This window comes from Carcharodon carcharias, chromosome 25, assembly GCF_017639515.1.
Source record: "Carcharodon carcharias isolate sCarCar2 chromosome 25, sCarCar2.pri, whole genome shotgun sequence".
Taxonomy (NCBI): Eukaryota; Metazoa; Chordata; class Chondrichthyes; order Lamniformes; family Lamnidae; genus Carcharodon; species Carcharodon carcharias.
The window spans coordinates 17,664,911-17,680,644 of record NC_054491.1 but is presented as its reverse complement, the minus strand read 5'-3'; the positions used below and the strand labels follow the sequence as shown (position 1 = coordinate 17,680,644).

Genomic DNA, 15,734 nt, shown 5'->3' with positions numbered 1-15,734 from the left:
GAGAGCTGTATCTCATCACAGGTACAGTCCTGCTCCTCCCTGGCTATCTCTGCGACCTGCTGCTTATACAGCATGAGGACTCAAGTGTCCAGAATTCTGCTCTCAGCCTAGGAGCGCACCAATTTGTTCTGGGTGTTCTTGTCCTGCAGAAAGACGGAAGGATTGACTTTCATCCCACTGGTTGCAATAGCAGATGAGGAGCATGCATGCTTAAGGCAGCTGCTAAGCCTTCCTCAGTAAGCGATTAAGAAGCAGGATGTCCTGCAACTGTTATAAGATCGAGAGCATGAAGTAGCTGGCGCACATTCAGTGTGGATGTCCCATCTGCTGGTGAGTGCTGCAACCCAAGCTCCTGTCTGACATCCCTGTGCACTTGCACACTTAGACTGCCTGATACCCTTATTAGTATCATTTTGAAGGGATTAGATGTTACACTTGCCCTGGAAGAGCATAGCGGATCAGTCATCCTCTTGCGACACTGCTGGATATTTCTGTGCTGGGACCCACAGGCACTAACCTCCACTGCGACTTCTGACCAGGCCACCGTGGTCAGACAGGAGTGCCTCCTGCTGCCATCCTGGGAAAACAACACCTCCTGCTTTCCCTGGACGGCCTGGAGGAGAGTCCCCAGAGAGGCTTCGTTGAATTGTGGGGCTGCATCCTGGTCTTGGTAGAATCTGCAGCTGCTGGCCTGCAGCGAGTGAATGGCTGTCCGGGCGCTCTTTAAATATAGCGCCCGGACCTTCCAGCCCATAGGCAATGACAGGACAGTGACTTCCTGCCTGGACCCGCCATGAGGTCCGCTATGCGGATACATAGGTAATGAGCTGAACAGCACAAGATAGCATGTGGTCAGTCACCCTGTCCCCCTGCACTGAACTTAGACTTCAGAACGGACGATTCCACCTATTGGGCAGAATTTTCCCCTTGACGATTTGGGGGTGGGGCCCGCTCGCCGAGGTGAAAATGACGCGGGATGACGTCGGGAGGAACCCCCAAGGTTATCCTGGTCCCTTTAAATATTGAGGAAGGCGGGCGAACAGCGAAATCAGATCAACTGTCTGCCCGCCGACCTGTCAATGGCCAATTAAGGCCATTGACAGGATAATTAAGCTTGTTAAATCCACTGGCGGGATGAGGTTTCATGTCCATTTTTAAAAACTTCAATAAAGTTTATGTGCTTCTTATTAACATGTCCCATTTCGTGTGGCATTGTCACATGAGGGGGACATGTTAATAATTTTAATGTTTTTCTATTTTTAAAGATTTTTATACTGTCAGCAATCTCCCTGAGACAGCACTTAGTCTCAGGGAGATGTGTGCTCTTTCACGTGCATGCACAAAAGAGTGCACTTTGAAAGATGGGAAACTCTCTCTCTCTCCACACACACACCCCACCCCCCCCGCACAGGAAACGCATAGCGCTTCCCGACGGGTGGCCCGTCCACTCAAAATGGCGGCGGGCCCCGTTTCAGCGGCGAAGTTCGGCTGCCCACCTGCGCCGAGCCGGTGGGGCCCGCCCGCCCATCAAGGTAAAAACTGTGCCTATTTCTAGGCACCACGCTTTTGGTGTGATGTGAAGGCATTAGAGAGGGTGCAGAAAAGATTTAGGAGAACAGTTTCAGGGTTGAGGGAATTTTAGTTACAAGGATAGATTAGAGAAGCTGGAGCTGTTCTCTTCAGAGAAGGTTGAGTGGAGATTTGGTTGAGGATTTCAACATCGTAAGGGACCTGGACACACTCGGTAGGAAGAAAATTATATTCAGGGCAGAAATGTTGAAAACTTGAACATACAAATTAAAGGTAAATGGCAAAAGAATCAAAGGTGACGTGAGGGAAAACATTTTTACTCAGCAAGTGCTTTGGGCCTGGAATGCAGTTTCTGAGAGTGTGGTGGAGGCAGATTCAATCGTGGCTTTCAAAAAGGAATTGGATAATTATCTGAAGAGAAAAATACTACAGGGTGATGGGGGAAAGGCAAGGGATTGGGACAGGCTGAGTTGCTCTTACAGAGAGCTGGCATGGACACGACAAGCTGAATGGCCTCCTTCCTATAAATACAGGATCAATACAATAGGTCAAATTAAGAATTTAGGTAGGATTTATTTAAACAGTAGAATGTGAAACTCGTGACCATGTGGAGCAGACAGTATTAACACATTAAAGGAAGGCTTGCTGCACATAAGAGGCAGGGGAATATAGGGATATGAGGGCAGGGTGGGGCAATGCACTGGAGTGGGAGGAGGCTAAGGTGGATTGTAAACAGTGGCATAGACCAGTTGGGCAGAATGTCCGGTTTCTGTGCTGTAGATTTTGTGCAATTCTATTAAAAGATTTGCAGTGAACAATTTTTGTTTGGATCATTTTCCAGCAGACTGATGCAATGAAACTGTTTAAAGAATTAGGGTTAGACCATGACTGAATTGTCATTAACTCTAAAATGTTCTTCCTTTTGATCTTTCTATGACATCACTAAATGTTTTTAATTTAGCATTTTTTGTTGATACGAACATATGGGACAGAATCTTTAGGGTGGGCCCCGCCTGCTGATGCATAAAATGACACGGGATAATGTTGGGCAGAACTCCTGACATCACCCCACATCATTTCCATTTTCAGGTCGGCGGGGGCACAGCCGAATCTGCTGTGCGCCTGTCGACCTGTCAGTGGCCTGTTGAGGCCATTTAAAAAGTACTTAATGTAATTAATAGACCTGCCTGTCCAATCTTAAGGTTGCCCTGGTGGGCTTAAGAAAAAGCATGAAACCTCATCCACGGGCGGGATGAGGTTTCATGAGGGCTTTTAAATATTTAATAAAGGTGTCACTGAAAGTGATGGGCATGTTCCAACTCTTGTGACAGTGTCACGTGACGGGACATATCAGAGAAATGTTGTTTCTGTCTTTTTAACATTTTTAAATTTGGAGCCGCAATTAGCCTCAGGGAGATCAGTTTGCTCTTTTGCGCTCATGCGCAAAAGGGCGCACTCCCAGCTGAGGGAATCTCCCCCACCTGCACAGGGAGAGCATAGCACTTCCTGGTGGACATCATGCTGGGTGGGCCTTAATTGGCCCGCCCACGTAAAACGGTGGTGCGCTCCCAATCAAGGGCGCTGATCGGAGGCGTGCCTGCCCACACCCGCTCCTGCATTTCCCCCCCAACCGACCGGGGGAAAATTCTTCCCATTAATTAGAAGCAGGAGTAGGCCACTCAGCCCCTCAAGCCTGCTCTGCCATTCAATAAGATCATGGCTGATCTGAATGCAACCTCAACCCCACATTCCTGACTCCCCCGATAACCTTAAGCAATTGTTTTAGAAGATTTGCTGACTCTCATGTTGTGAGGAACATGCACTGTTAAAGCAGAGGCACCCTATCTTACTGCTCAATCGCTAGTAATGTTCATTCAGCTTCCCCATTTTGTTGAATTTATTCATTCCTCCAAATCTGTTTTCCCCATTTATGTCATCCTCATTTATTGTCAAATGTATATACACAGAGAGATCCATAGCAAAATGTCAAAAGAGAGCAGCTTTAATGTAAACAAAACTGAATATCACTGGAAAAGATGCAGTGACATTTGTGCATTGATAATTTGTTGATGACGGCTGAGCACATTATCAATATAGAGGAGGTGAACTCCTTGATTCTGGTACTTAGGACCTAATTTTTTTGGACATCCCAAAACCTGCCATTGCATTTGATAGAAACAAAATCCATCAATGTTGGCCCTCCAAAGCAGGGTGTTCATAGGTCCAACAGCTCCATTTGAATTTTATTCAGTGCCTGACCATCAACACGAGGCCATCTTAAAAAAACTAAAGAGTTAAGAAAGTTAACCTGATATGTCATTACTAGAGGTTAAGAGGATGCTCCTGGAACAATTCATTTCTGCTTCTTTCCCAAGCTACTTTCCAATCTCCAGAAACAGACGGCTGAAGCCCACAATAATGAGGAAGCTCAGCTACAGCGAGATCTTCAGAAAACAGAGAGGAAAATGCAACAAATTGCAGACTATGAACGAGAGGTGAGTAACTATGTATTCTCCAAATTCTTATTGAGGATAATTATGAAATCCAATAATTTCTTGTGCCTGAACGTGAGTATTTTCTGCATGAATCCAAGTATAAAAATGGCCCCCAAAATGCTTCTTAAAAAAAAAACTTCCATACAATTATGCTATCTCTGTGCAGTTATGCATTAAATGGGCAATTGACTGCCATTGCACAATAGCTGTAGGCTGTGGAATGATATAAAGTGTGTATTGGGAAGCAGCAGATTAATTTGTATCATGATGGATTTTAAACATGAGTTAAAAAGAATTGGTAATGTCCTCTTATAACCAAATAGACTTTATACAGGTCTGTCTCAGGAAATGATCATTCTGTGAGATGCACCACCGTAAGAGCACCCACCTTTTCTATCTTTGTAGCCTTTCTGTACACTGAAAATGCATTTCACAAAGTGAAACGGAATTTTTTTCTTGTGACATTCAAGACAATGATACGTGAAATGTGTTCAGGAAGTGGATCAAAATACTTATCCCTCACACCAAGGGATGCAAAAATAGCTTTAGGTCTCTATATTGTTCTTCCATCAGAGAACCAAACGGAAATGCTGTATCTCTTCCTCTATTTGTGCTGGCCACAGAACACCTAGCGAAATGCCAGACATCCAGAGTACAGGCTGGAGAAACTGCAAACCAACACATACGTATAACCACATGACCCCATCCCCTGCCACCCCCCTCCTCAATATCTTTCAAAGCATCGATGATTTTGGACAACTCTCAGGTGCAAGCTCGACCACTCAGATGGAGAGTATCTGGTAGAAAACAGACACCATCTTTCAGATGTAGAACAAGAGACAAAAACATTAATTTTGTGGTTCTGTCTTGCATGTCTCAAGGGTGCCTGAAGTATGGGTCAGATGAATTTTTTTAGGCATCCTGAAGCCACTTAAAATGGGTATTAGGCTCCTTACATATACTAATGAGTACTTAACACCACTTTAGTTCTCCTCGAGAAATTGGACTGTTCCAAGCTGAGTAGGTGTTGGGTCTACTCAGCTCAGTCTTGATATGGCCTAGCAAGTAACTGATACCAAAAGGGCAGGTAAAATTATTCTTCTATAGTTGCCAAGGAGCCCCGAGCAACAGGAACATTCCTCTTGCTCCATAACGCTCCCTGTGGCCACCCCCAACTGGAGACCCCTCCCCTTACACCGCTCCCTCCCAAGATTTACCTGAGGACTGTTGAAAAGTCACCAGAAATTGATCTGCTTCAAAGAAGTGAGCTGTCACTGGCATGACATGACTAATTTTCATCATTGTGACCCTTACACAGGACATACTCATAAACATATTGGTCCTACATCTTTGCATGGTTAGATACTGCTTTAGATACCTAAATGCACCAGTTGTATCAAAACTCAACATCCTGTCTAAAAAGGTATTCACTGTTTATATCCAACCCCAACACAACTACCACCAATAGGTATATTTATACCTGTACATTGTGTGTTGTGTGTATTATTTAGAGTATGCGCCAAATTGGGCAGCTCCATCAAAGAGCCAGCAGAAGCACAATGGACTGAATGTTGTTAAAAGGGTTGATAAGATAGGGCAAACACAATAAAATGAATATCCTTGCCCAAATGTTCCAACTATTCCAAATGCTATCAAGATCGCAACCCAAAGGTTCTGACACCTGCAAAGTTACATTGTCTTGTTCCTCTAGGTTGGCAAGAAGCACAAGTATACCCCGAACACTCTTATATGGGGATTTAAAAAAAGGTCTGTCAAACATCAGGCAAAGCACTGGGTAGCTCGGATCCAAAGGTCTTCCTGCAAAACTAGTGGCTGGGAACGTAGGGTGGTATCTCACTATCAGCTCCCTTGCACAGCTACCACATGAGAAATTGTCAATAAATGCACATTTATCCTCTTCTAAAATTTAGGACTTTCTAATAACTCATTAATATATACTCCTGTGTTGATACACTTTCTTCCCTAGTTGAACTTACATTGATTTTATTACTTAAAGGAATGGTTTTAATCCTGAAGCTGTATTCAGATAGAAGTGGGAAGGTAGTTCGGTACTATAAATTTACCTGTGGATCTTTCTATATATTGCATCTTATCAAAACATAAAAATGAGGAATTCCTTGCTCAACAAATGCTTTACACTGTTATTGTTGTTTATAGCTGAGTGATTTGTTGAAAGAAAAACGGGAGGAGGTAGAGAAAGATCATGAGTGGAAAATGGAACAGATGAAAGAAGAACATGAGCAAACTGTAGATAGGATTAGAGAGGAGTATGAAGAAGAGGTGAGTGAATCAGTTGAGCAAACTTTCTGCTTCTAGCATGCTCCTGTACCGGTTGAATCTCTTTGTAGTTCTGTTTTTTTTTAAATGCTTAACATGTGCAGGATTTGAAGTTTAGCCACTTGATTTAAGAGTAAGTATCTAGCCAGAGGTTGGGATCATAGAGTTGGCCTTATCTCGTTCATTATTTCTTACATTTCTCAATGCCTGGCACAATTGTTCATCAGTAAATAGTTATCTGATTATAGATGCTGCAAGCAGCCAGAGAGTTCCCATTAATGTATGGTTTAATTTGCCATGGTCTAGCTTGGTTGTACTTCAATCCATTTCACTTCTTTACATAAAGATTGAAATGAAAAGGCACTTGTATTCCAGCACCATATTTCCACATCCACCACTTTGCTTGTCCTGATTAATGTGGTCATTGGTTGTCATTGTTTAGGAGCGACAGCAGAGAGGTAGACTCCTGAAGCAGCTGCAGGCAGAACATGAGCGATTAACTCAATTCCATGAGCGCGAGCTATCGGAGCTTCGTCGGGAACTGGACCATCGCCTTGAGGAGTTACGAAAGTTATACGGAGAGAAAGTAAGCGAAACAGCAGCTATGTGCAATGATCTGCCAAATAAATAGTTTGAAATGCAAGTCAAAAGCATACAGATTAAGTACTAGGCAAACTGTATGCCTTCCTGTGGGTCAGTACATTCCCCTCGTTAACTCCACAAAACACCATTACACACTTCAGGCATCATGTGAACAATGACCCAACACAACAACATCTTGCAGACAAGTTAGGCTCCTGTGCACTTTGCACCAATTAAATTTGTTTTAGGCACATTTTAAGTAGCTGATTGGCAAGTCCAAACTTGTCCTGACAGTACTTTCTTCTTTAAAGAAAGAAGGTCATTCCTTTGGAATGCACATCAATACCCCAACCTTATTAACACTGCAGTCACAATGTCAGTAAACTCCTTGGACTTAATTTCCCAATGCTCTGCCAGGAACGCGGAGCCTTGGAGGCTGAAGGCAGGAGAATCAAGTTCACCACCTGCAGCTGTGGCCATGCATGAGTTCTCAACCAATAATTTTAGCGCAAAATGGACCATGCTATCTAGCTGCATAGGATTTATTAACACTGACTAATTATTTAAATTAGCCCACTGTGCACTCATCTAGGATCCTGGGGGCTGGCCTGCATCCTTAAAGACAGGGACATTTGAGATCAACTGGAAAAAAAATTATCTTTTGAAAATACTGGTACCCTTTGGTCCACAGATTAATTGTTTTAGCAGGAAACTTTAATTTTATCTCTCTACTCCTCATACCCCTTTAGCTTGTGTTACAACCCCAGCTGATGTTAACACTGGACAAGTCAAATCCCAAAATTTAGGAAACCGTGGAGGTAAGTTACTGAACAAATTCACGGGAGGCTTGCTGATGAACTTTTAACGCACGGAATAAAACATTTATTGAACAAGAAGAATGAGTTAAATTACACTGGAATTTATGGTTGGAATGATCTCGATACAAACACAAGAAAATTATTCAAATATTCACTATTCCTTCACCCCAACTATTGCTTTACTGACACGTACAAATTGGGAAAGATAAAACAATTTACTTTATCTATCTTACACTCTAGTATTCAAGGTAAGTGCGTGATGTATGTGAATGAACAGTCAAACTGTGGTCAGACACACCACACTCCAAAGTGAATGACAGATGTGACCAAAGCAGAGTCTATGTATTTCTCAACAGCCTGCCCAGACACTTGTTACACTGTGAGCCAACTGACTCACTGAAACTCTGGGGAGAATTTTCTGGACTGGGCTGGTCGGGAGTGGGTGCGGCCTGGCATGGAGCTGATCACTGCCATTTTATGTGGGCGGGCCAATTAAAGCCTGCCCAGCGTGATGTGTGGGCACGAAAGAGCACAGAAATCTCCCTGAAGCACAGAACTGCCTCAGAGAAATTAATTTCAGAATGAGAATTTTTAATAAAGACGGTAAAAAAAATAATTTACACATGCCCCCTCATGTGACAGCATCATATAAGCTGGGACATCTTTATGAAATGTTTGAAAAATATTAATTTAATAAACCCTTCATGAAACCTCATCCTGCCCTTAAGGTTGGATGGGCAGCCCTGTCAATTTGGTTAATTGGCTTATTAATGGCCTTAACAGGCCTTTGACAGGTCGGCGGGCGTGTAGCCGACTCCGGTGCACGCCCTCCAAGCGAAAGATAGTAATGACGCGCGGTGACTTTGGGACACACGCCCAAAGTCACCATGCGTCATTTCACATGTCAGCATGCGGGGCCCACTCCCACACGCCGAAGAGAAAATTCTGCCCTCTGTCTTTCTCATGAGGGTTGCCAATCTCCAGATTTGAAGACCTCACCTGGGAATTCTCTCCTACATGTCACTCTCACTCGGACAGCTTCAACCAGGATTCACCTTCAGGGTTTCAATCTCTCCTTCTGAGATTCTTTTCTGCTGGATCTCCGTAAACACTCAAGCTTCACCTTCCAAGCACAATTTCAGATCTTCGGCCAGGCCAAGCAGAACACCAATGATCCAAAGGCCCGCAGTAAGGAGTCACCAACCTTTGGCTGCCTCCTCAAATCTTCGAGCTTCTCTTGAGCCTACTTTGATTCAAATCTGCTACCTGCAGCTCATAGAGTCATAGAGTTATATAGCACAGAAACAGGCCCTGTTGCTTATCATGTCTGTGCCAGCCATCAAGCACCTATTTATTCTAATCCCATTTTCCAGCACTTGGCCCATAGCCCTGTATACTATGGGGACTATAATTAAACAAAAATGTGACACTCCCTCTTTAATTCAGAGCCCATTGCCTTGCCCCTTTTTCTCAAATTCTCAAAAGATCTCTTAACAAGATCTGTTTCTGATCTCTGTTCTTGTCCTTTACCTGGGACTTGTTCCTGCCCCACTGGTTTGGGATCTTCTTCTTTGTTTGGGACCTTCTCCCTGTCCCCCTCGCCATGACTTGCTCCCTGGGACACCCTCTCTGTAATGGCACTCCTCTTCAGGCCACCTGACCTGCCTTTTTGCGCTATTTCACTTTTCTTCTTTTTTGTCTGCGCATGTGAGCAGGGCCGATTCACGGCTGAAGAACGTAAAGATGGATGAACTGCGCATGTGTGGCCATGAACTGCTCCTGGCCAGCGCATGTGCAGGGGACATGAAAATAGAAAAAGATTCGAACTGCGCATGTGTGACCAGTGCATACGCAGAAGTCCCAAGACCCACTGGAAGCTGGAGTTCCCGAACTCCGACTCCAAATTAAACTTAAGGTAAGTTTTTTTTTCCATGTCGTCTTCACTCTCCAAACCAAATATAACTGTCCGAAATATATGCCTGCAAAACAGTTATAAATTTCTGTTTACAAAAGACACTCTGCCTCATCAAAGCCAGAGTCCCACTCATGGTTTATTGCCTCTTTTTAGCCTTGAGATAGCTGAGCTGCATTCCTGTTCTGAATTTGTTCCAAATTACATTTGTGGCCTATTTTCCCATTGCCTTATGTCATAGCTCTGATCCATTCATTGGCCCCCTCTATATTGCACTTGAAAATCCTGCTTCTTGCCTTAACCATTGCGTGGGTCTGATTCTCTGAAAGACATCTCACAACTTTGCAGAAGCGCCTGATGCTTAGTTTTTATCCCATAGCAATGTGGAAGCGTTTCCTGGCATTCTGCGCTTAAATAGCCTGTTCCTTTAAAAGTTTATTTCCATTACTTTGGAGAAGCCCCTGTTATCTACACTACCACTTTGTTATGGATGCAAAAAAGTTCCAACAAAGGAAAGCTATTCATTGACCTCAAGCTTAAAATTTATAAACCATTATAAACGCCCTTCAGTGATAAGGAGTTCCCATTACCCAAATTTTCCTGTCTAGAGCAATGTGCTAAAGCTAGCAGCTGAATATCACAATCCTGCCTCAGACCTTGGGTTACCTCTGAGCAATAGAAAGTCTGTCGGTACTCAAGTATATTTTTACAATAGCACGTTTTCTGATATGTTTATGCATCTGCAGGAATTAAAAGTTCAGGAGGCTGAGGAACAGCTGGAGATGAGAGCCAAAGAACTAAAAGCAAAGTCCAATTTGCTGCATAACCAGGTAAGTTAGTTACCTGGGGCTGTGTAAAGCAGAAAATGAAAACACAGTGTAAGAACCAATTCAACCTCAGCATGGCAGATTCTCAATCTCAAAGCTGCATGACTAATCACTTCATTTGTTTGAAAAGGCCAAAACAAGACTGGTTCCTACCTTGAGGCTGTAATAGTTATTGATAATAACCATACAGCTTCATGGACCCATTAGTGATCCAAAAGTATCCAGGCACACACACACACGGGAATGCACGATTTTTCCTGTAAGAAAGGATTGAGTCTATTTCTGAAATAAACACACAAAATGCTGGAAATACTTAGCAGGTCAGGCAGCATCTGTGGAGAAAGAAAGAGTTAATGTTTCAGGTCAATAACCTTCATTAGAATGGGAAGTATGTCAGAAATTAATAGCTTTAAAGCAAGTGCAAAGAAATGGTGCACAGGGAATAAAAATAAAAGGCAGGAAGATCCATGATAAGCTGGAGAGAAGGAATAATGGAGAAAATGCAACAAATAAGGATATAAAAGATGATTGCAGAAAAGGTGTAAATAGTTACAGCAGTATAACAGAAAGAGTGAAGCATGGCAATACGAAGAAATATGCTATGGCCCAGGATTGTGGCAAAAACAATGGCAGACTATAGACCCCAGTGGTGCAAACCAACCCCACCTCAAGCAGCAGCTTACACATCATCCACTCTCAGTGGCTCTGGCACAGCTGTGCTCCATTACCAGCACCAACTCTCTGGGAGAGAATGATAGCAGTGGTCAAGATCTAAAGTTGTAAAGGAGCTATTCTGGCGAGGTCAGAGATCACCCCATTATAAAGGTAGGTAACCTGTGATATAAATTGGAGTCAGTGTGGTCACCATGACTAGTTTTGATCACCTAAAGGAATCAGAGAGGGATTTCTATACTTTTCCTCTAATTGGCCTAGGTTTTTACCTGTTGCTTTTCTGCCTCTCCTGCAAGCTTACATGGGTGCAGCGTGTCTGTATGGTGATACAATGGTTATCACTAATGTAAGAGACAGGCTAAATGGACCAAAGAGTTTTTCATGTCTGTCACTTCAGTTTGTTCATGTGCTACTTATTTCTCCTAATGCAATGAACAACGTTTTGTTTAAAATCACCTTTTAAGACGCATAATCTAGAAAAATTAAACATCACAAATTAAGACAATCCAAAGGATTGTAGGATAATTAATCAGTAAGAAGCTGTGCCTTGGACATTTAACCGGTCTGATTTTCTTAGGTGTGTACTTTGGTGCCATTTTAACGATCTGATGTCTAACCTTTGCCCAGTTTGAACCCTCTGCCTACCAAAATTTGGTTGCAATCTGCTTCATAAATTCAGATTGTAAATTATGTCCTTGGCAAGATATCAGTTACGTCACTCTACATCACTTTTGAAGAATTGTACACAGAATTTCTTTATAAAAGTCATAAGTTTAGTTCAGATTGTTGATGTTGTAATACAGGTTTCTATTGGCAAGAATTCTAAATTAATGCAGCTCTTATATTGGACTCAGAGAAACTTTTAGATAGAAGGAAACAAACTCTAGCATAGGAGGAGACCATTCAGCTCTTTGCCTGTTCTAAATATATTTCTTTTTGGGCTGATTTTGTACAGTCTCATTTTCCTGTTTTCTACCCATACCCTTTTCTATAACCCAAATAATTATCCAGTATCTTGTTGATTGGAAACTTTTAAAAGGTAATTATGAATGAGGAAGCCCATTCTTAACTTATGCATCCAGAATGAACCTTTGTTGATTGCTGCCCTGCACTGTTGAGATGTGTTGAATGTCAACAGTCACCATTTGTGGCAAAGCATCCCATGTTTAATAGTTCTTAGTATGAAAAATACAGTGATAACCTCACAACATTGGAGTCATAAAACTATTATATAGTTTCTTTTGAGATGTAAACTATTCCTTTTCAGGAAATGTCATTGAAACTAAAAAGGGAACAACTTTATGCAGAAGAGGATCAGCTGCAAAGGGAACAAGCTGTAAGTATACACCTGATTGTTGGATTTCTGCATGACCTGATCCGTAAGGTGACATTCAGACTGGCAAAAGACTGTTTTGTGTGCAATCTTGCGCTCAAACCAAAACATTAATCTTTTCTTTCCAATGATTGACCTACTCCACTTCCACCAATTTCTATTTCTTCAAATTGCTATAATTCATGATTTTTTTGCCTATGTTGAGGAAACCTGAAAAGGGGTCTGGGGGTTGGGGGGGGTGGTGGTGCGGGTGTGTAGCTTTAGCCCATGAGGGAGAGGGTTGGGAGGGAATGCTAAATTGGCAAAGTAGAAACCCAGACCTCAACCCACAGTGAAAAAGCCTACTTCTGGTATTGGGGCCAGGCTCCTCAGGGCTTAGGAGACCTGACAGAAGGTGGGAACCTCCAGACCCAGTAGGTAAGTGCATTTCCAACACTGCATGTAGCAAGGAGGAGCAGGAGTGCTTCTTCCTCCCTGTGATCTCTCCCTTCCCTGAGATCGGATGACTCCCTTCCTCCTAGCTGCCATGCTCTGAGCCCCCTACCACCATGCCTTCACCTCCTCTGACTGCCATCGGCCATCCCCAGCAATACCCAGCTGCAACCTTGTACCACTGACTTTCCCGCTCAGCTTTTCAATCTACTGAGTGGGGAACCAAGTGTGAGGGACTTAGACCTCACACCTGTACATTTTTATAAAACATATATATAGAAATGCTCATCGCTACTTCTAAAATTTTAAAAACTGAACAAAGCTCATTAAAATGGCGTAAATTATGTCTGTCTGTGACCCCGGAACAAAAGAAGCCACTTGGCAGTTTTAGGAAAACCCACACCTTGTTATTTCTGAGGAGCCACTAACAACCCCTGCTATACAGTCCATTTTCAAAAAGAGCTATACAAAGGCCATCTGTATTTCATAACCCAGGCTGGCCAGAAGGAGATGGATCATCTGCTAAGACAAAGCCCACAACCTTCCTTTCAATTCCTAATGGCTGAGACATTTAACAGTCCTTGGAATCCAGGTGATGGATACACATCCTTTGTTAAAGATGGTGGCGATGTGGGAGTCATGTGACATGGGTCTCTGACTTGTGGAACAAGTAATATTGTCTTGCTGAACTGAAAAGCTCAGTCTTCTGCTGCTTAACATCTGACTAGCAGCCTTACAGAAAAGGAGCTCAGTCCAGGTCGAACACCTGGCCCCATCTACACTACTTCTGTTGGAAGTTCTGTGCCATCATCTATAAGACTGATTCATCTTGGCAGGCCTATCTCTAAAGTGCACACCACAGGAAAGGTGAATTCCACAACATTTCAGCCCGCCAACCTCTGTGAAGGAATACCTCATTGGACTTTGATTCTGGATTCAAACTTGTGTGCACCAATATTTATTTTCTCTGTGCTCTCTGTACTGGAAAGCCTTCATTTCTCTGTCCCTCTCTTTACTGCCTGCGTTTGAAGGCAATATTGCGACCCTCCTTTCGCATTTTGAATGTGTATGATAAACTACCTTTTTTTAGTTCATCTTAACTCGAGTTTGCTGTAGGGTTATGAATAGAAAATTGGATTGCACCAAAACCGAGGGGTTGGGGAATAGCCACCGCTTATAAAGAGGGAAACAAATCAAACATCTTTCTGTTTATGGACAGGTGGTGAGAGGAGAAATTAGTGCTGTTTTAATTAACCCCTCTCCTGTTTGTAACACAAGTTTTTAAAAAACATGATTATGAGATGCAGCCGTAAAATTCAACAGGACCTCTGTGTTCCTAGCATTTCCAGTTTCCGGACCGTGCAAACACATTCCCACTCCCTCCTTGTCTTCCAATAAATTTCGGGGATGATTTAAAGAAAAGAGAAAAATGAATATCGAGACATATATATAAAATTAATTTGTGTAGTTAATCATGGATTTTTACTTTGCATTCAAATATATTTTTGAAATTGTTTTGCAAGTTTTTTAATTTTCTGTGTATTTTTTTGTTCCTTGTGTACAGGAACTCCTTGCTTCGCGACCGAACAAATACGAAGTGGAAAAGTCAAAACGTGAGCATTCCTCATTGCAGGATTCAATCTGGAAGTCCCGCCAGAACTTGAATAAGCTGCAGGACCAACAGGCGGAACTACAATTGAAGGTTGACACTCTCAGGAAAGAAAGCCAGCAGCTCCAGAATAAAATTAGGTATACAGGGATAGGAGGGGAGGAAGGAATGCAAAGAACATAGGGCAGAATTTTGTGTTTCGTGTGCTGGGGTGGGCCCCACACGCTGACACATAAAATGACGCACAGTGACATCGGGCGTGTATCCCCACGTCACTGCGCGTCATTGCAATCTTTCGTTCGGCTGGCATGCACCGGAGTCAGCTGCATGCTCGCCGAACTGTCAAAGACCTATTAAATTAGTTAAACTAATTGTCTGGACTGCCTATCCAACTTTAAGGTTGGCGGGGGGCAGTCGAAGAGCCCAGGCGGTCTTCGCATTTTTCATGAAACCTCAGCCACGGGCGAGATGAGGTTTCATGAAGGGTTTATTAAATTAATAAAGATTAAACATTTGACAAACATGTCCCAGCGCATGTGACGCTGTCACATGAGGGGACATGTGTAAATGATTTTTAACTTTTTTTATTTTGATGTTTCACATTTAATATAATCTCCCTGAGGCAGCTCCATGCTCTGTCCCGCATGCAAATGAAAGACCGCAGGCCCCAACTCTCCCTCTTCCCTCTGCCCGCACAGGTAATGCTGAGCTACCGGACATGCGTCACGCTGGGCGGGCCTTAATTGGCCTGCCCCTGTAAAATGGTGGTGCACAGCTGATCGTGGGCGGCGATCGGCTCCGCGCCCGCTCTAGACGGGGAGAAAATTCTCCTCATAGAGTAGTAATGCTTAAACAAAATATCAACATTTTTTTGATACCCTGTCAAAACAAGCGATAGATGCAGGATGAAAACAAGAGATTTATATTCATAGTACCTGGTCGCACCTCAGATATGTCTCCAAAGCATTTCACATACAGTAAATAAATCTAAAGTGCAGTGACTGTTCTGTAGGAAATGCAGCAGTCACTTTACTATTATTAAGCTTTTCCAAAAGCAATTAGACAATTACCTAGTTGATCTGATTTTGATGATGTTGGCTGAGGGAGAAATATTTGCTAAGGCAAATGGAGAATTGCCTTCTCTTCTTTGAGTGACATTGAATCATAATGCCTGTCAGAGGTAAGAAAGAAAGGCCATAGTTTAATACATCAATTTTTTAAAATTT

General features: G+C 42.9%; 1 protein-coding gene across 6 annotated transcripts in view; it reads left to right on the top strand.

Moving 5' to 3' along the window:
• Positions 1-15,734, top strand: part of LOC121269706 (centrosomal protein of 164 kDa-like) — a 208,208-nt gene that overhangs the window by 170,901 nt on the left and 21,573 nt on the right. For all 6 annotated transcript variants that reach the window (XM_041174537.1, XM_041174536.1, XM_041174535.1 and 3 more), the window contains 6 exons: positions 3,906-4,025; positions 6,204-6,326; positions 6,766-6,909; positions 10,382-10,465; positions 12,402-12,470; positions 14,464-14,648. In XM_041174537.1, the coding sequence (XP_041030471.1) occupies positions 3,906-4,025; positions 6,204-6,326; positions 6,766-6,909; positions 10,382-10,465; positions 12,402-12,470; positions 14,464-14,648 (725 nt within the window). The remainder of the gene's footprint in view (positions 1-3,905; positions 4,026-6,203; positions 6,327-6,765; positions 6,910-10,381; positions 10,466-12,401; positions 12,471-14,463; positions 14,649-15,734) is intronic.